The sequence below is a fragment of the Dendrobates tinctorius genome, unplaced genomic scaffold (assembly GCF_039654945.1).
Source record: "Dendrobates tinctorius isolate UK_male_01 unplaced genomic scaffold, ASM3965494v1 ptg000314l, whole genome shotgun sequence".
NCBI classification, from domain to species: domain Eukaryota; kingdom Metazoa; phylum Chordata; class Amphibia; order Anura; family Dendrobatidae; genus Dendrobates; species Dendrobates tinctorius.
The window spans coordinates 448899-470640 of NW_027361981.1; the positions used below are offsets into that span (position 1 = coordinate 448899).

Consider the following 21742-nt stretch of genomic DNA (forward strand, 5'->3'; position numbering starts at 1 on the left):
TTGACTTTGCAAGTAATTGCTGTTAAGCTGATCACTCTTTATAACATTCTGGAGTATATGCAAATTGCCATTAGAAAAAATGAAGCAGTACACTTTGTAAAAATTAATATTTGTGTCATTCTCTAAACTTTTGGCCATGACTGTACTTGAATGTTTTGCCACAAGAATCTGTTCTTTGAGCAGATGTTCTGTGCTGAAAGACTCAAAATTAATCTGTTCGCCAATCTGAGGATTTTCAGAACCCCATCTGAATGGACCAGTGGCCAGATGTGCAGACCACCACCATTCTCAACAGGACTGCCGAAAAAGGCAGAGTGCTTTAGGGCGGTCCCTTCGAAATTGATTGGAGCGGTGGTAGGACCGTCCACACCTTTTAGAAAGGGCATTCCAAAATACAGCTCAGGGTGAGTGGGAGTCTCAGGGGACAGACCTTACCCACTGAAAACTGAGACACAAGGGGTTATTCCCAGCTACTTATTTACAAGTGCTTAAACACGAACAAGATACATGTATACAAATAGTGATCAGCTCAATTAATTATATTAAATCAACAAGACAAGCCAGAAAAAAAAACTAACAAAAACATGGCTATAAGAAAAATCAGCCTAGTCTGTATTAGGACCTAGGTCCACCTAACCTGTCGTTCCCAATCAGCATAATAAACTACCATAAAGTACAGTATGCAAACATTTCATATGTTAGTGTAACAGGCATGTATATTTTGATACAACTAGTAGACATTAATACAGGACAATAAGGGTATGTGCACACGCTGCGGATTCACCTGCGGGTTTTTTCCCGCGGAAACGCAGGTAAAACCGCAGGTAAAGTGACCTGCGGTTTTGCTGCGGTTTGACACCTCTACTATGTTAAAGGTGTGAAACCGCAGAAACAATTGACATGCTGCAGAAAAAAAAACCGCAGCGTGAGCACTGCGGTTTTGAAAACCCATAGGCTAACATGGTGAAGTACCATATCTGCGGAACTGCTGCAGTTCTGCAGGGCCAAAACCGCAGCAGAACCGCAGCAAAACCGCAGCGTGTGCACATGGCCTAACATTCTCATGATTTGGTGGATATATAAATCTGAAGTCCTATGAAAGGTGGTGCACAAATAGATATAAAAAAAACAGAAAAAAAACCCCAACCACAAACTGTGAGTTAAGGATATACTATGCCAGCACAACCAATAGAAAATTTTATATTTTAATGGAGAACATCATGCCAAGGTGCCATAGGAATTAACACACAGGTAGGGGGAAGTAACACAGGTAGGGGTTGTTTCCCCCACACAAATCACCACCAAGAATGCAGCACCTACAGGAGCAGCGGAGTACACATGCAGCTGGTCTGGCGTCTATTCAAGACCGGCAATGATGTACGCACGCAATGAATAGACGCCCAACTTGTTTTGAGTGATCGCCGCCTCAGCTGTAAGGTATTATAAATAATCATATATGGTATTTAACCACGACCACTTGCATATGTACATCACTACAACAGCCTCTATTGAAGCCGCATTCTTAGCGGCTATACGCATGGGGGAACAACCCTACCAGTGTTACTTCCTATGGCACCCTAGCATGATGTTCCTCTCAAAAGAAATTTTATGTTGATATAGTATATCAACTCACAGGCAGTTTGTTTTTTTTACATCCATTTCTTTAGGCTCCACCTTTCATAGGACTTCTGACTATATATCCACCAAATCATGAGATTCTTATTGTCCTGTATTAATATGGTATACTAGTTATATGAAAATATACAGGTCTCTGGGTTGTTACTAGTATATATAAAATGGTTTATATACTGCACTTTATATAAACTTAGTGCACTTATTCTACTACAACTTGTTAACAGTATTATCGTTATAGGCAGACTCTTTATGCCGCACCATATACATATGGTAGTTTATTAGGCTGGTTGGGAAACACAGCTTAGGCGGACTTTGGTCCTATATAGACTAGGTAGGTTTTTGTTGTATTATAGCCATGTTGTGCTTTGTTAAATTTAATCTTTGTGACTTTTAATTTTAATAAAATTAATTTGAGGTGATCACTTTTTCTACATTTCTTGTGCTCAAATGCTTCACAATATGATATGTAGCAGCTGATCCCTCTTTTACATATTGGCGGTGATCTCCTTACACTAGTTACATAGTTAACTTCTATAGATGGGAATAGCCCCTTGTGTCTCACAGATTTCACACAGGCCCTAGAACTGAGGATTCCTATCCTAAAGAGATCACTTCTCAGCAGCCATATAAATCAAGACTGATAATTACACAGGGTGAAGCATACAACAGGATCCATCTTTGGTATATGGCCATTGCCACAGAGCACATCCTCACGCCATCAGAATGACAAGCCATGTCACTTTCCCATAGAGATGTTCATGAACATATCCAGGCTACATATCCAGTGTGGTTAGGGTTAAGCAAAGCAGATTAGCAGCTCAAGCAAGGTAAAGATAATTGTCCCAAAAGCCTTTGCAGCGGTATAAAAAAAAAAAAAAAAGCACAAGATGACGCTTCTATAAATCCCATTCACTTTGGAACTGAAATGAGGAGCATTTTTTGCTTCAGCAAAAATATGCAGTGTCAAAATGCACACTCGTCATGGGAACTCGGCCTAAGGCTAGGGTCACACGACAGTTCTCTCCATCCGAGAAAACTAGTCCGATTATGCACTGCAGTCTCATTTTCGCCCCATGGACTCAGACATGAATGGGTGAATGCCATCGGACTGAGGCAAACAAATAGTGTACGCTGCAATTTTTTTCTTCGGACCATTCATTAAGATGGAATGAATAGAATAAAAAAATTTAAAAAAATAGGCTGGAATATGTATATATACCCATTAGATAACTGGCCAGTAGCCATTAATGTAAAGGTGGGTTACACAGACCGACTCACGGGACTGAACCACAGATTAGCTACTTGGTCTCTCAGCAGAACGAGTCCTCTTATTCACACATGACGATGTGCTACCGAGAACAATGATTCGCCAGCCTGTTTACACTGTTCCATTATCCGGAAACAAGTAAAGCCTGAACCTATAGAATATGGCTTGTTGGCTGCAGAATCTACACAGTGTAGTCAAATAGTCTCTTCAGGCACAAAACCCACCAATACTGATATCAAAACAGTCACAGACAAACACTTAGTTAAATGGACTTTATTGAACTCAGCACTCAATTCAGACATCTGAAATTATCCTGAAAAGAGAAAAAATATGTATTTAAGTTTGTGGTAATGCCAGAATTTCAGAAGTAAATTACTGAGCATCCAAATACATAGTAAAACTTATTTCACACACTAACAGCTACTACACAGATGGGTCAGTCTACCCATAACAATACAGGCCATCATGTAAACTGCCAATTCTACAATGACTTTTTCTTATGTAACAATGCTTATAACTGAACCACGCAGGACAGTGCACTGCCGAGGTAATATTACTTCCGTGTGTTACAATCACAAAGTTCATAAAATATGGCGATGGCGCCACTAAAGCTGGACTTGCAGTAGTCAATGGTCAGCCGTCTACAACTTGGCTGACAATGTAAAGTGTAACTGAATCTACACATGACTTAACCACTTGGGGTCCAGGTCTCAAAGCCTCAACCATTTGCTAAAACAAGGAACTGAGACCCTTCTGCGTGTGCCACTTTCCTCCAAAACAAAGGACTGCTTTACCTGAAAGACTATGGGACGCAAAAAAAGTTCCAAACTGAGATCTGCTTTTGTTAAAAGTCTAGTCAACAGCACCCGGACCCACACAGATACAGAGAGTTTTACACGCCATAGGTAGACGTTTTGCAAGTTATAGCCCCCAAAGACCAATAAAGGTTGGCAGAAACTGCTCATTTCAGCAGGATGAGATAGATATGAGCGCTTCACAACCATCCCATGCCACAAGTGTCAGAGGAAATGGACACGGATATGAATTCAATTGCACTTTCCTTTTGTTTGGTGTGAAGCAAAAAGGCTCGGCCAAGTGGTCTCGTCCAAAACGGAGTTAGGTTGTTTGGCATATAGCCTTCTTATGTGTATGGCCAGCTTAGGTATAGAATTAGTTAGTACTGGGACACTTCTTAAAATGTACAGAAAAGCCTATACAGGCCATCACCCCTAACATACATGTGCACATGTCACCATAATGTCACTATGTACAGAATCAAGCAACGTACCTCTTAATCTTCAGTCTGCTGAACTGTTCCTTTCTCAGAGACATAGATGCCGTCCAAGAACTTTCTGATATCCTTGTTCTTCACTGTGGTGGCTTGTTGAATCAAAGCAGCTAAAAGAAAAACATGCAACATCTAAATCCAGACATCCTCGGACACAGCACATTGCAACAGGTCTTGGACTATGTTCACACGCGTTTTTCGCAGCTTTTGTTTTTTTTTTAACTGCATCTTTCTGCAGAAAAGCTGCATTTTACACTTACAGCAAAAGCTACATGGTTTCAGAAATATCATGCGCACAGCTTTTTATCCCAATTTTTTGAACAATAAATTTTTTATTGAAAGTTTACATTTTACAAATAAGGTGATAGCAAATCTCAATGCAGAGCTGTATTTGCAATATGCATAAGAAAGCATGTAAACGGTTGACAAATAAACAGACAAACTAACAACAGGGTAGGAGGGTATGTTGTGTCCAATTATCGTTAATGATTCAATCAGAATCAGGGGGATCTGGGTTGGTTAGATGAAATACAGGTGTGGCAAAGGGGGTGTGGTTGGCGTACTCCGCCCAGGGAAGCCATATTTTCTCAAACTTACCGACTTTATCTGTAAGTATGGCAGATAATTTTTCGTTGATCATATACCAAGAAAGGCGTGTTTTAACCGCAGATAAATCTAAACTTGTTTTTTTCCATGCCAAAGCTATGGTTTGTTTGGCTGCCAGGAATATGAATGCAATGAGGGTTTGAGTGTTTGTTGAGTAAGGCCTCCCTAGGTTTTTTTTTTTTTTTTTTTAAGGTTAATATTTGTTATAGAGGAAACCAAATGGTACATTCTGATCCAAAATCTACGTCGGGCATAGCCACCATGTATGGAACATTTCTCCTGTGGAGTTGCGCCCTCTAAAGCAAAATTGGAGAGTAGTTGGCGACTGCCTTAGCCACTCTGGATGGGGTCAGGTACCATCGGGTTAACACCTTATAGTTTCCAACATAAGGGTATTTAATATTCCTCCAGTAGAGGACCAAATTTGGGACCACTGCGAATCTGTCAAGGTGGAACCAATGTCGGACTCCCAGCGAGAAGTGTATTTTAAGCAGCGCCTATGAGGGGAGGAGTTGATATGTGAGTAGAGGAGAGATATAGTACCTGGAGCATGTGGATTTTGACGGCATATTTGTTCGAAGGGAGTAAAGGAGTAGGGAGGAGTAGAATTTTTTTAGTATTGAGTTGACAAAGCTTTTAAGTTGTAGATAGCAAAATACCTCTCCAGGGGGGAAATTATATTTTTCACTCAGGACCGAGAATGGAATAATCCCGTCAACGTTAAAAAGATGGTGGACTCTGGTTATCCCTGCAGCGACCCATAAACGAAAGTTCCTAAGGGATTCCATGCCTGGGGGAAACTGGAGATTGCCCCAAAGGGGGGTTGAGGGGTAAAAATGGTGAGATTAGCTGCAAGGAATATTTCAACTAGTCCCAAATCCTAAGAGAGTGCATTATAATAGGATTCGAGATGTGTTTTCGCTGGGCTGGGCGAATCCAAAGTAGTGTGTCGAGGGTACCTGAATGAAATTCAGGGGCCTCTAGAGATAGCCACAGTGGGGGTTCAGAGTAGGCATGATATAGGGTCAGTTGACCCAATTGGGCTGCATGGTAATATTTAGAAAGATTGGGAACTCCCGAGCCTCCTTTCAAACGGTGACGGTAGAGGGTAGCTCTATTAACCCTGGGGAGGCCACCTCTCCAAACAAAAGCATCTACTAATCGTTGGGCTTTTTTCAGGTAGTGTGAATTTTTTTTTTATCCCAATTTAAACTGAGAACTACAGCGTTTTTATTTTTTTAAAATACGCAGTGTTTTTTTTGCAGCTTTTTTTTCCCCAACCATTGAAAGCAATGTAAGTGCAAAAAAACAAAAACAAAAAAAAAAAAAAAGACAAACCACCAGAAACAGGTATCAATGCATTTTGTGTGACTAAAACTAACTTAATCTAAGGGTATGTGCAGCAAAAAAATTCTCCTACAAATCCTGATGTGTTGGCAGGAAGATAACATGCATTTTCACATGCTTTTTTGTTCCAAATTTTTCCATCACTCATTAATACAGGTGAAATCTGCAGACAAAAATTCTGAAAGAATTGACACGCCGCAGATATAAGTCTGACCCAAATCTGCAAGGAAAAAAATAAGTGTGCATGAGACTACAAGAATCTCATTCACTACTAGGAAAGCCTTCAGGTTTTATGATGAAACTGAACAGAAAAACCAAAACAAAAATGCAACATGTGCAGAGACTTATATACTGTAGACAAAGCACACATGTAATCCATCCCTAAAAAGCATGCAGCAAAACCAGAGTTTTGTACACCGCATTATTACAGCCAAGAGAGGAGGTTTTGGTTGCATGGCCTTATAGCTTTTACAGCATTTTTTTTCATTTTCCAGGTGAAGACCTACAACTAGTTTCCAATAAATAAACCTATAAGGTACATGCCAAAACCTTAAGTAGGGGATTTCATAAACACAAACGCCCATCCACTGGGGGTCCATCAGCTAATATTCCCAAAAGTCCACAGTGGAAATTGAAAAACTACTGCTCTACTTGGTGTAGGAAAAGTGTTGCTCAGCAATGGAGGCATGTGAGGGCTTGTCTTTAATAGAGTAAGCTGTAGTTTTTCATGATACAATTTTGTAGAAGTACAATGTTTTGATCGCTTCTTATTGCATTTTGTTTTTTTGCAGAAGTTACAATAAAGGGGAGAAAAAAAAAAAAAAAAAAAATCACGATTCTAGAGGGTTTTTTTTCTTTATACTTTAGTTTGCTGAGATAACTTGAACACATTTAGACTTTACACTCATACAACAGTATCTAGTTAAAATTATGTTCCATCAACCGAACAGTCTGGCTTTAGGGGGGCCAAAGATGGCCACCGGCAGCTATGACGACCAATCTGTCTCCCTCAATCATGCTGCAGTTTTTTTTTTTTTAAAACACAAATTTTATTTCAAATTTTCATAGACATTGCTTCATTTCACATGACAAGTCATTTTTCCAATAAACAGACAATAACTCAGCCTATCATCCTCCCTTCCAACCCTCCCCTAAACAAACCATCTTCCTCTTACATTTTCAGTGATCTCCCCTAGCAACTTCGCACACATGTTATGTCTAGACCCCTTGTAAAACACAGATTGCAAGCATCGCCTCTGTAGAATATCACCACACATTTTTCCTTTTTAACTCCTGTCCCAACCAGGACCTTACACCTCACCTTCAGTTTCCCCAAATTGTTTTGGATGTCTTCCAGTAGGTACCATTCTGTATATTTAAAGGGCCTTACTATTCTCCTTATTTCCTCTTCATCACATTGTCTTACTATGAAATGCCTCCATTTTTTTAAAGAATTTACCCGTCAGGCCCTCCTTGTTCCTTTCCGCCTCCAGCTGTTCGATTCTGAGTAAAGATTTAATCTGTCCCATCACCTCTTCCACCGACAGCACATTTCCCTCAAGCCATTTGGACAGTAAAGCCCTCTTACCTATCATAGCCACCCCATGAAACAATTTTGGTAATTTGGGCCTCTGGTCCTCCCCTCCTCTTACTACCTGTCCCTTGTTCCTATAATGAAAGATCCACAGCAAAGGATCCATTTCAATTTCCACCCTCCCCACTATTTGCATAAATGTTTGCAATCTTTCCCAGAATTTCTGGCTCTCTGGGCATTGCCAAATCCCATGGAATAGATCTGTTTTTGGCAATTTACATTTGGGGCACTGAGTCACTCTGTTTATCTGTTGTGTATTTGGGATGTTAAAACCATAGATTGCTCTATGCATCAATCTATATTGAGTGTCCCTCCAACCTTCATTAATCACCTCCTTCCTCATCTTCATCCACCCCTGTAATATCTTATCCCCTGCTTCAGAGTCACCCAGTTGTCTTGCCCATGCTCTCCAGACTTGTTCTGGGCATATTGGAGTCAAAACCTCCCTCAGAGCTTTATATAATGCGGAGATAGAATTCTCATGTCGGTCTTTCATAATAATTCTGTCCAAGTCATTCGTCCCCTGTTCCATTCTAACATCCCTCAGTTGTGACATTAGCCCCTTTTCTACCTGTTTGTATTGGAGGAATTGAAATGTGGATAATCCGTATTTTGTCACGATTTCCTGGTATGTCAGCCATCTATTCTCCGCCTCATGTATTAGATCTGTCGCCCTTTTTATCCCCTTGTTCCTCCATTCTGAAAATAGTTTGTTGTCCCTTCCCGCTGGGAAATCTGGGAACCTCCACATATCAAGATGTTTGGATATTCTCCAAGACAACTTAAATTTTTTCCTCACTGCTTTCCAGGCCATCACCGTATCTCTACATACCAGTGAGTGTTTACTATTCCTTGGCATGTTGGCCAATGACGTGTGCAATAGTGCCCCTAAATCCCAGGGTTTACAAAACTCACTCTCCAAACGTATGTCAGAATGCCCATTTGTCTTCCTCAACCAGTCTATGGTGTGCCTCATCAGGCATGCCAAATTATACCCTCTAATATTTGGCAATTTAATGCCTCCTTGTTCCAAAGATTGCATCAATTTTTCCGTTTTAATTCTCGGTCTTTTCCCCCTCCATAGGAATGTCGAAAATGCTTTATTCAATCTATTTATGTCTGTGTGTTTCAACAACATGGGGATGGTCTGCATTGGGTAGAGTAGCTTTGGGAAACACATCATTTTCAAGAGATGATTTCTACCTAGCAAAGATAACGGTAGCCCTTCCCACATCTTCAATTCCCGTTCTATTTTCTGTATCAAAGGTTTGTAGTTTAATTCATATATCGATGCTGACATACGTCCCATCTGTATACCTAGATATTTAAGATGTGATTTTGCTATTGGTATCCCACAGATTTCCCCCCTTGTTCCATCCGCTACCATTAGTGGCATCTTTTGCCCACAGAGAAATAGTATTTCACACTTTGTTCTGTTCAGTTTAAAACCTGACAAGCTCCCGAACTCCTCTATCTGTTTTATCACTTTTGGTAGGTCCCTCTGAGGATTGTTCATGAATAATATGATATCATCCGCAAATAGTGCTGAGTGCAGTCGTTCCTTCCCAATACTAATACCTTCGAAACAATGGCTCAATGGCAAGGTTAAACAGGAGAGGTGACAGTGGACATCCCTGTCTAGTCCCTTTGCTCAATGGGAAAGACTGACAGGAACCCGGGTGTCGCCACCCTCGCCTGAGGATTCGCGTATAATACTCCTATAAATGTACGAAAAGCACCCTCTATCCCCATATTATCTAGTACCATCTCCAGCCATGTCCACCCCACGCTGTCGAACGCTTTTTCAGCATCAAGCGTGACCATGGCTGGACACTCCTCCTTTCGTAGATCCCTGTGTCTAATAGCATCCATTACCAACATGGCCCTCTGCACATTTGTCACCGCCGCTCTCCCTTTAACAAACCCCGATTGTGCCGGTGAAATTAAATTTGGTATTATCTCCGCCAACCTATTGGCCATCAATTTGGCCAAGATTTTAAGATCCTGATTTATTAATGAAATTGGCCTATAATTTGCTGGATTGTCTAAATTCTTATCACCCTTGGGTATCAATTTTATGTACGCAGTGTTGAGATGTCCCGAAATTCCACATCCTCCCAGTATTTTATTATACATTCTAGTCAAAACCGGCGCTATCTGCTCTCATTTCTTTATAAAATTCCCCATTGAACCCGTCAGGTCCCAGTGCCTTGTGTACGTTCAAATCCCTTATTACCGACTGTACTTCTATTGTTATTTCCGCGTTCAATCCAGACAGCTCTTCCGAATTTATTTGCGAAAGTTTTATTTTTCCCAACAGATCACTTCCCCTGTCACCCGTCTCTTCCCCCCTGCTATATAATTTCGCATAATACTTCCCCAAAATCTCTGTAATCTCCTTTGGGTTTGAGGATTTGCTCCCGTCCGGTCTAGTCATTAGTTATCAAGGTCATTGGTCGTCGTCCTTTCGCCAGATTGGCCAATAATTTCCCCGCTTTATTGCCAAATGTGTAGATCAACTTCCTGTTGTGATCGTATCATATCCTCTCTTTTCCCCGCCCAAGAGTGAAATTCCTGTCTCGCTGCCTTCCACTCCTCTTTCGCACTTTGTGTCTTGTTTGCTAAGTACCACGCGTATTTCTCTCTGAGGGCCTCGCTTGCGTCTTGGTATTGTTTATGAGTATGCTTTCTAAGTTTAGCTACATGTCCCATCAATCTTCCTCTCAGTACTGTTTTTGCAGTTTCCCAGAACAACATTACATCCGCCGCATGTTCACTATTAGTTCTGCTTTAATCATCCCACCATTCGATCAGAGTTTTGGGAAATTCCTTATCTCTAAGCAAAAACGACGGGAACCTCCACAGATAATCTGTCCCCCTCTGTATTATATCAGTGATGTCTAAAAGCACTGGGCTGTGATCCGATATCACCATATCTTCAATAACCACATCTCTAACCCTATGCATCAGAAGTTGGTCAACCAAGATGTAGTCAATCCTGGACCACGCTTCATGAGGATGTGAATAGTGAGTGTACTCCCGGTCATTTGGATGATGCAATCTCCAGCTATCTTTCAGATTTGTGTCCTCCAAAAGCGTGGTCATTAAACCTTTAACCTCCCTAATCGGTCTACCATCATCCCTACTATATCTCGTCTTCCCCCCTTGAAACCACCGCATTAAAGTCCCCTCCAACCACCCTTTTGAGCTCTGTATCCTTTTCCAATTCCTGAGTGATGAAATTAAAAAAAGAAGTTTGTTCATTATTGGGGGCATATATGTTATGTATACCAAATTCTCCCTGTGGACTGGAAAGCTTGATGTGGATATACCTCCCTTCTTCGTCATTGGTCTGAGACACTATTGTGTGGTTGAAATTTTTGTTGATCAAAATCATCACCCCTGCCTTGCGTCCCACGGAGCCTGACCCAACTACTTTTCCCACCCATAATTTCTGCATACGAAAGAAATCTCTCCCTGGGGCAAGTGTGTCTCCTGTAATAATGCTATATCCACTTTCAATCTTTTGAGGTGCCTCAATATCATCATACGTTTATGTGGTGACTTCAATCCTTTCACATTCCATGTCACTATTTTAACCATTATCCCAATTCCTCAGATATTTCAAGTCGCCATGTGGTCTTACATATGTGTGGTGTTGTGCTTCTTTCAGGCGTTCAGTACGTTTATGCCGTTGCATTCCCTGTACCCATCTACCCTTTCTGTAACCATTAACAACCCCTCAACTATCCCCCCCTTTACAATCAAACGTCTCTGCACTCCCATTTTTTCTGTGATGCTCCTGGCTCCGCTATTCCCCCTCAGCCATTTAATTAAGAATTATACATAGCCTATCCCTCGTTAATTTGTTACCCAACTCACCCAGACAAGGCCTTCTTGGTCAGTAGTCGAGCCAACATATAGCACCCCCTCCCTCCTCTCCCATTCATAGTATTTGTCATTACTGAACCCAGAATCCTTCTTCCCAGCGTTGCGAATACCTCAACATCTAACAGAGAAGTTTATCAAAAAGAAAATATATAAATGCGAAAGAAGCCCGATCCCCCCCAGATATTAGTACTCCCCTACCCCTACCCCTCAGAGTAAGCAAAACCCCAAGATCAATAGCATCTGGAGAGACGAGAGTAACCAATAAAAGAGGCCACTTCAACCCCCACTATCCTCCAACCTCTCCTGCCGTAAATCCCTCAGTTCAGTCTTCAAACCCACTCCCCAGAGTCTCTCTCAAGGCACTCCCCTGCCCTGGTTTCCCGACTTGTGTGGCGGCGATCTTCGTGCCTTAGGATTCTCCATGTGAGGCTCCTTCCTTTCCTCTCTCCTTTCAGTCCATTCATTCCAGCCCTCCTCCCGAACCTCCCCCTCCCCATATCGACCACCCCTCCTCTCCGGAGATTCACTTGTCAGGTTTCTGTCGTCCATCTCCTCCATCCATCTCTCCGCCTCTCTCAAGTCCTTTGTCACAAAAAAAGATCCATTACATTTTGTCACTCTCAGAAGAGCAGGATAGAGTAGCTGAAACTTTATACCCTTGCGGTACAGTGTAGTGCATATCTTGCTGAAGGACTTCCTTTTCCGGGTGACCTCTTCTGCCGAATAATCCCCAAAGATCAATATTTTATGTCCTTGAAGAGACAGTGGGGTCCCTCCGTCCTCTAAATGCTCGTAACAACTCTTCTTTGTCCTTGTATTCCAAATATTTTATTATGACTTGGCGCGGTCTGGCTGATCCAGTCACCCCTGCATTACCCTCCTTCCCGTTCGCTCCCCATGCGCTCGTGTTTTCTCTTACCGGGCCCACTCTGTGCGCTCTTTTTACTCTGCATCTGTGTGTCAGGCCCAGCGCCTTGGGAAGCTCTGCTTCGCAAATGTTATCCAGCTGCCGCATGGTTATTGATTCCGGTAACCCTACCAGTCTTAAGTTGCTTCTCCTGGAACGGTTTTCTAGATCTTTCAGTTTGTCTTTCATAGCCTGGGAACCCTCCTCCATCTCCTTCATTTTCCCCTTTAACGTTGTCACCTCATCCTCTGTGTTAGATAATCTTTGTTCCAGCTCTGCCACTCTGGCTCCCTGCTGTGTGACCTGTTCTTTAACGGGGGATAGCGCCACCCCCACCATGGCCTCCAGGGACTCCTTTATCTTGTCCGCCAGGTGTGCTGCCACTGCTCCTGCCAGGCGATCATAGTCTATGAGCACGTCCGCTGACTGCTCTGCTGGGCTGCCGGCTGCTCATGCTGCCTCCTCCCCTCCTCCTCCATCAGGCTCTGCTCACCTCCCTGCAGACCGCTGTATCCCGCGTCTGCCGCCATTTTGTGATCTAGTGCTGCGTGATCTTCCCCAGCAGCTCCTGGCTTTAAGTGCTTGCCGCCGCTCCGGAGAAGGTACCGCTCCATATACCGGCGTCTCCCACTCCTTATCCCTCACTTCCCGCTGTCTCCCGCAGCCTTGGGGTGGTCTGTGTCGGTCTTTGTAACTGAGGGGAGCGCGGAGCTCTGTCTCCTGCGTCCTCACATCACAGCGCCGGAACCGGAAGCCTATGCTGCAGTTTTACACAGGCGTGATTTAACATTTGCAAACTTTCTCTACCACTTTGATGAATTATCCAGAGGTAAAACCTGTGCTTTGGCAGGAATCCACCTTCCTATCTGTGCAGGCTGCAGCGACAACAGTTACAGGGACTCCAGACTTATCCCAGCCGAAATAAGCACTTTACACAATCCCTAAAGCTGGTCCTAACCAGGAGTTAGAATTATGCGATTTTCAGCCTCATGTCTTAATAGATGAACCGTAATATTTTACCGATCCTTGGCCAGTTTTAAACAGTTCTAATACAATACAGCAGGACGGTTTTCAACAAGCTTGTGCACCACCGGGAGTAAAGAGGACTGCTTTAACAATGTAAATCCCCAAAGCAAGAAGTCCCAGGCATTCACCGACATAAAAACTGCATTAATGCCAAAGCGAATAAGCAATGATGGTGGTGGCCATTCGCATACAGTTTCAGCACAAACCCCAGAATATACAACTTACCGGAGTTTGACACCAACTCAATGTCATTGCCCTCAAGAACAAGTTCATCCTTCTGGGCTTGGGACAGAGCACAGACAACACCTACAACAAAAGAGAACACGTTATATAGTTATACATAGCGAGATCCTTAACACGCAGACCGCAATCCTGCAAAATATGAAGTGCACAGCAGTAGGCAAAGGCGCTTATCACACACTGGCATCATGGATGCCATAAAAACTATGATGGATCAGTCTTACAATAAATCAAAACTGACACCAAAGACATTACAAACTCAAGTAGTTCCACGTTTGGACCGCAAGAATGCAATACATGCAAAATCTTGAACAAAGTTATAAGGCAGTAAAGAACAAAGCCCAATTCCTGTGGTCACTATTAGCGATGGCCAAAATGCTCATCTGGCAATTTTACACACCATTATCAACATAGAGGCAGCCGGGGTCTATAGGAGACTAGACTGGTCCTGCACCCCCTGATGGCCAGCTTCTCACTGCATCGACCAGTTTCTCCGGTGTCTCTACATAGGGAGAAACACCTGTCCATCACGTGAAGCGGAACAGGGAAGCATTGCACAGGGGGCAGCACGGACAAGTCGTCTCTCCCTCTAATCTCTGGGCTGCCTCTTCAAATTATTCTTTTCTAAATTGCTGTGGTTTTAGAGAAAAACATACCTTGGCTGCAATAGTGCATTTAGGCCCAGATCTATGCAGGCCATGGGTTACGCAGCATGAATCTATTGACATGTTCCCTTTAAAAAGGACAGGGGAGTAATCTCCAGTCAAAAGATGTAAAAAAAAAATTGGTTTGCTCATGACTTCTAGATGCAGCCAAAGCATAGGAAGTGCTGACCCTGCTTTTGTGATGTACAAGGCCATGTTCACATTAAGTTTTCTGAGGTTTTCAAAATTTACCAGTCTGAAGGTTTTTGGAGGCATTTTGTTTTTACTGAAGAAGTTTTTGTATTCTATCAGGAGCTGCATGAAAGCAGCGACTTTCTCCACTGAGTATTTCTTTAAAATTCTAAAGAGCAGCACCTTCATCATATTAAACAGCAGAACTGATTTCCCATATCAGGAAAATATTTTTTTTTTTTTTAGTATTTTTTGGAGCCATTCCACAAAAAAAAAAAAACCTACATCACTACATTACATAGCATTTGTCACATGCCACAAAGTTAAAATAACATACACAGATACTGAAGCAAGTATATGAGAAAATACAGAAAATCGATTGCAACCCCAAATAGATAAGGTGAGCAGTCAATTGAAAAGACATTTAATATAACCAGACGACCTGTGTCTGCTCTCCACATACCTGCTCTCATGCGCACCCTGCGAATGTACTTTTCTCCCAAGAAGTTTCTTATCTCCACGAGAGACCCATTTTCCTGGATAACCACGTTAATTGGAAAGTGAGCGTACACAGATCTCATCTTGTAACGAAAACCCTAGGAAACAATGACCACAGGAAAAATATTACAGCAAGAACTTTATGCAATTTTACCACAGGTAGTTTCCATGGCTTACACTCCAGCAGTATTTGGATCAGTTGGATGCAATGCATACATGGACTACAATACATGTAATCCTCGCTCAGATGTGTGCCAAAAATAGGCTGGGACCTTTATCCCTCTCCTAGACATGCCATAAACGTCGAAGGTGGCAATGCTCCAAGCCCGCAGCTACTGTACAACGTCAGAGGACAGACACAAGTGTGTACGTATATAATAGTCTGCTGAGAAATTTAGCAGTGGAACAGACATTAAAAGGTTCTGCTCATATTTTCTTGGTGTGCATCGCACCTATGTCTCCCAGTTTCTTGTTTGCAGGGGTGAGGCATGTTCTGGTCCCACGTGACTGACAGCACAGACCAGTGGGATAATCATGTTGTTGGCCTGAACAGTGAAGCTTTCCGACACTGCAGAGGATGCTTTGCCTTTTCAGAACCGGATATGTGCTCGAGTAAGGAAGCTGACCGGATACAGTCAGATTCAGAGCAGGCTCTGTTGGAAAAGGATATAAAGTACTGCGCTCCTTAGCTAATAGACAGTCTACTGCTGATAGACTGCAGAGGTGGACAGCAACAAGCCGTAAAACAAATTAAAAATCACTCTTCTCTTGAGAAGAGATAGGTGGTTTTTTTTAATATGGAAAATGAAGTAGCTGTTTTTTACAATTTGTAATGAGACTACACCTGTATCGCAAACTTATGTTTCACACGTGAAGAAAAATCGCGGTTCACTTTAACTCACCAGAGTTACTCCCTTGATCATGTTCTGCACGTGGCTGCAGATTGTGCGCACTGTGGCCAGCTCCTTCCTGTTTCCCCACCATTTGTCGACACGGAGCTGAAAGAAAAGCAACCAGGCAGCATGTCAGTACAGGTTAAGATGGCAGCAAAGGAGAAACAAAACCAACATGGCAGAGGCAGCGACTGGCTGACAAAGTCCTGTGTCAATGGCACGTCATTGATGCAGACAAGTAAACAAAGATCGGCTGGGGGGCACAGCAGCAGCGGGGTGTAAACTACTGTGTGACTGCAGAATTGCGAATCCTCATATCCGAGAACGGCAGTCACGTGACTGCAAGCATGCGATCTGCACACTCCCGACCACACAGACTAGATCGGCATGGCCTAGTTCAATGTAAGTCATATGAGGATGTTACAGACATTAGGGGTTTTTTTGCATTAAAAAAAAATATAAACATAACAATCCTGCACTTACCCTCTCAGAGACAATGACATGTAGAGAAGGAATTGTGATGCAGATGAATAATTTTAGCTTTTTATTTCTAGGGGTATACAAATGGGTTTTCCACGTTCCCCTTCTGCACACCAATGGCGTGCCCATGTAAGATAATATAAGCCGGCACCTGCCTCATCCAGCTCTGCCTCTCCACTCCTAATGCAGTGATTATACACCACCTTTATCAGTCACATTCACTGCTGTTGTGATGCCACTGGTAAACAATGGAGAAGCGGCAGAAATGCAGCTCCGGACTGTGGAACAGTAGGTAGCAGCTTATGTTATCATTTGAAACAGAGACATGCCATGAACATGCAGAAAACACCTTTAAAAAAAGTTATCCAGACTCCGGACAAAAGGCTGCAGTCACCATGACTGTATACTGCTGAATCATGACAGTGCGATAGGAAGGAGCTCGTCACGATTCCCTGGTATTGCTGCTGTGAGGGGCGGCCATAATACTGCACGTATGCGATTCTTAGACTTCTGGTCACAAGGCAACTAGATGAGTTCAGCTTCTCTCACTATAAGTTAAGGAAACCCTGAATGAGACTAGTCGGCATGTGACCACAAGTATGGAGATCACACGCAAGCGATCATGTGACTTCTGTACACACTGGTAATATCTGGGGAATCGTGACAGTGATCACAGGCTGTTCTCTCGGTTCAGCAGTATGCAGCCAGTGTGACTGCAGGCCTCTGTCCAAGGTCAGGATCTCAGGAAAATGCTTGAAGCAGTGAATGTGTTAAAATAACCTACACAAACACTTGGTAAATCCTTTGTCAATATGGTGGTCCGACTGGCCAATAACGGATAACTAGGGTCTCGCAAGACACGTAGGCATTACTTAGGCTAGCGTTTGCCTACAGCGGTCACGCACACTGCTGAACAGTTCACAAGGACCAGATAAAACGTGACGTCCTGGCGATCTCCCAATACTCACCCTCCTCTTCTTCCTGCCCAGCAAGCACAATTCCACATTGATGTGGTTGAAGTTTCTCTGCAGGCTTCCTCTGGGCCCCTTCACAGTAACTGTGCGGCCCTTCAAGGAAATATTAACTAGAAAGAAAAAGAAGTCTGTAAGAACGCAACTTATTTGAGAGAATGACAACATCCGCATAGGAGATACTCACCCTTGTCAGGGATGTCAACAGTCTGGTTACTGAGAATGGTCTTCATTCTAGAAGAGCACAAAAAGAGCCATTAGTCCTCCATACATGGATTAGCTGCACCTTTACCAATATGTAACACTCACCAAGTGGACATTAAAAAGCAACTTTACACAACTAAAAGTTTGTAGCATCATGGGAGTAGTAGTTCCACAACAGGTGTAGAGTCCGAGCTTAAAGATCAGAAACTTAAGCCTTCCTTGGAGGAGACCATTGACAAAAGAGTGTTCATAGCAACACACAATCCAGGCCCATGTAAACCCGAGCACAATGCTAGCTCATTGGGTAACGCGCTGTCTATGCATGTATATATGTTGTCATTCTCAGCTGCATGTTGCCTGGTGGAGGCCGTGATGTGCTACCGATAACATGCACATATACGGGGCCGAGCACCTGCATTAGCGGTCTTTACATCTCAATTATTGCTCCTCGTCCTGTGTCACCAGGCCAACGACTTAGCATGTACTCAATGGCTGCTGATTACTGGCCTGAACTTGCTGCTGTATATTGGCCATGATACACCTCTCTTGCCAGTTATTTTATAAGGGACAGAAGGTGCCACCCTAACGCCATGATGTGCAGAGCAGGCTGGCATCAAGCACAAAACATAGCAGCTGGAGGCTACACAGAAAGACATTAGTAGGGGGAAATAAGCAGTTTATTTCAGGGTTGGGGATCACACCCTATATCGAGAAAGCGCAGATCAGCAAGGACACATGGATCAGACGTCACCCCTCTGACCACCGAGTGCCCGCCACAGTGCCTTATAATAAGTGTTCTCTGTAGTCTCTCACACAATAAGCTGCACTAGATCCCCTGATCCCTGAACCATGATGAGCCCGTGCCGCCCCAGGTACACGCGCCATGATGAGCCCGTGCCGCCCCAGGTACACGCGCCATGATGAGCCCGTGCCGCCCCAGGTACACGCGCCATGATGAGCCCGTGCCGCCCCAGGTACACGCGCCATGATGAGCCCGTGCCGCCCCAGGTACACGCGCCATGATGAGCCCGTGCCGCCCCAGGTACACGCGCCATGATGAGCCCGTGCCGCCCCAGGTACACGCGCCATGATGAGCCCGTGCCGCCCCAGGTACACGCGCCATGATGAGCCCGTGCCGCCCCAGGTACACGCGCCATGATGAGCCCGTGCCGCCCCAGGTACACGCGCCATGATGAGCCCGTGCCGCCCCAGGTACACGCGCCATGATGAGCCCGTGCCGCCCCAGGTACACGCGCCATGATGAGCCCGTGCCGCCCCAGGTACACGCGCCATGATGAGCCCGTGCCGCCCCAGGTACACGCGCCATGATGAGCCCGTGCCGCCCCAGGTACACGCGCCATGATGAGCCCGTGCCGCCCCAGGTACACGCGCCATGATGAGCCCGTGCCGCCCCAGGTACACGCGCCATGATGAGCCCGTGCCGCCCCAGGTACACGCGCCATGATGAGCCCGTGCCGCCCCAGGTACACGCGCCATGATGAGCCCGTGCCGCCCCAGGTACACGCGCCATGATGAGCCCGTGCCGCCCCAGGTACACGCGCCATGATGAGCCCGTGCCGCCCCAGGTACACGCGCCATGATGAGCCCGTGCCGCCCCAGGTACACGCGCCATGATGAGCCCGTGCCGCCCCAGGTACACGCGCCATGATGAGCCCGTGCCGCCCCAGGTACACGCGCCATGATGAGCCCGTGCCGCCCCAGGTACACGCGCCATGATGAGCCCGTGCCGCCCCAGGTACACGCGCCATGATGAGCCTGTGCCGCCCCAGGTACACGCGCCATGATGAGCCTGTGCCGCCCCAGGTCCTCGCCCCATGATGAGCCTGTGCACGGGCCCCAGCACTCACACAGCAGCCACCTGCACACATACACCAGAACCAGCCAGGATAAGGCAGGACACACGAGATCCGGCCACAGGCAACGACCCCCAGCGGCTCCAGGCCCAACCAGGGGAGGGGATCATATAAGCCACTTCTCCGGGACTGTGGCGCATGACAGCGAGACACTATGTCACCCATGACTGACGGGACACTCGGCGGAATCCACTCGTCACATCGTTACACGCAGCACACACCTACATAACCAGGATGGACACAGATCCCGGAGCCAAATCCTGCGACGCAGCCATCTCCTTACCTCGCTGCTGACAGAGGAAAGGGAAACGGTGTGTCGTCATCACGCTTTTATACCGCCGGCGACGCACAGCTTAGGACCGCCTACAGGTCAGCAGCGTGAGCTACGCAGCCATGATCAATCCATGGCCGATGTGATGAAACGTTGTGTATTTCGTTATGGTGTCTACATGGGCAATGTATAGAATCACTGTCTTGTATACTGACAAGGAAGGAAGCTGCCGCTGCGGCTCACAAGTGACACATTGGTCTATTTCCATCCAATGCGGGGGTACAGTGCGGTGACCTTTAGACGGCAGCTTGCGAGGGTCAGTGTGTAGTTTGTGATTGGTTAGTAGTGGAAGTGACAGGCTAGACTAATCGAGCGTCGAGCATTAACGATCTGCAGCCAGTGCCGCTGACTGTGCAGGCAGTGTATGATGAGGCAGATCGGGCTGAAGAGGGGAGCAGAGCTGCTGCGGCTGTCAGGGGTGAGAGTCCGGTACTGTGTGCCAGCTGTACATACATCTTACCGCTTACTACACTAATGGTCTGTCCTTACCAGAAGCAATGTACCTTGTAGTTATTAGCTGTTGGGGGTAAACGGTCTATTAACCTGTTATGTGCTGCAGAGGGGGAGACATTAGTGGCTATTATTTACAACCATTATTTATTAGTGTGGTTTGCAGCAGATTACCTTTACCTGTGTTATTGGTGCATTTTCTTATGAGCATCTTTTTTCTCCTCTGTCGGTGGTTCATTTTCAGATCCCCGTCCTATGTGATGGCGTCTTACACCCTGAACTGACATAGGACTGACCTACAGCCCCTGTACTGACATGGGACTGACCTACAGCCCCAGTACTGATATGGGACTGACCGACAGCCCCTGCACTGACATGGGACTGACCGACAGCCCCTGCACTGACATGGGACTGACCGACAGCCCCTGCACTGACATGGGACTGACCGACAGCCCCTGCACTGACATGGGACTGACCGACAGCCCCTGCACTGACATGGGACTGACCGACAGCCCCTGTGCTGACAAGGGACTGACTTACAGCCATCTCACCATGTAAATATGGCCCCCAAGAATGATGCAAGTAAAATATGAAGAAAAAGTGGATATTTGTTAAACATGTATTTCAGCACAAATGAGTTAAAGGGATAAAGTAACTGAAAATGAAATTTCTTGTGGACACTTTCACTAGATTTTGTATTTAAAGCAAAATACCCCAAAATGTGCAAACTGCATTACTGTGTACTTGTTAATGTAGCAAGGAATGACACGTGAGATACGGGGAATGTAGGTAATCCCTATAAATAAAGGTGGTCGGTGCCTAGGTATGTTAGACAGGGTCCGGCAACGTTGTGCAAGAGTTCTTATAGGACTCCAAATGTGTCAGCAATGATGGATTCCACATATTTACTTGTCTGTGTGCAAACACTAGATGTGAGTGGTCCCTGCGGGAGCCCCCCGGCTGGTGGTGCGTATGCAGACTGACCGCATTCATAAGAGCAACCGCTGGAACAGTGAGCTGTGACCTTGTGCGCAGAGCTGTGGGTCAAGAGGTTTCCCTCTAACTCATGTTGAAGCTGTCATCCTTCGTCATCATTGCAGCTCCAATGAGCCTGAAGGTCTTAAGGCCCCGTCTCACTAAGCAATCTCGGTAGCGAGATCGCTGCTGAGTCACAACTTTTGTGACGTAACAGCGATCTCACCAGCGAGATTGCTGTGTGTGACAGCGATCAGTGAGCGGCCCCCCTGCCGGTATCGCTGATCGCTGGAAGAAATCTCTGGACATTTCTTTGGTCGCTGGTCTCCCGCTGGCCAGCACGCATCGCTGTGTGTGACAGCGGGAGACCAGCGATCAGGTGTAAAAAATAATAAAAAAAATAAAAAATATAGTTATTCTCACCTTCCG

General features: G+C 45.0%; 2 protein-coding genes across 4 annotated transcripts in view; one reads left to right on the plus strand and one right to left on the minus strand.

Moving 5' to 3' along the window:
- Positions 1–3159: 3159 nt before the first annotated feature.
- Positions 3160–19865, minus strand: RPL9 (ribosomal protein L9). 2 transcript variants are annotated; one of them, XM_073561091.1, is made up of 8 exons: positions 19841–19865; positions 17667–17713; positions 17477–17592; positions 16038–16133; positions 15101–15233; positions 13787–13867; positions 4191–4300; positions 3160–3215 (listed from the first exon to the last, which is right to left on the minus strand). In XM_073561091.1, the coding sequence occupies exons 2-7, from the start codon at positions 17710–17712 to the stop codon at positions 4194–4196; spliced, it is 579 nt and encodes a 192-aa protein (XP_073417192.1). In that variant the 5' UTR covers position 17713; positions 19841–19865; the 3' UTR covers positions 3160–3215; positions 4191–4193. The 2 variants fall into 2 exon arrangements, with proteins under 2 accessions (XP_073417192.1, XP_073417191.1); XM_073561090.1 differs by lacking the exon at positions 19841–19865 and adding an exon at positions 19779–19838.
- Positions 19866–19994: 129 nt separating this feature from the next.
- The window catches only part of LIAS (lipoic acid synthetase), a 37946-nt gene continuing 36198 nt past the window's right edge, over positions 19995–21742 (plus strand). The window contains exon 1 of one of the 2 annotated variants that reach the window (XM_073561089.1): positions 19995–20144. In XM_073561089.1, coding sequence (XP_073417190.1) covers positions 20100–20144 — 45 coding nt within the window. In that variant the 5' untranslated portion in view covers positions 19995–20099. The other variant, XM_073561088.1, reaches the window with a different exon arrangement.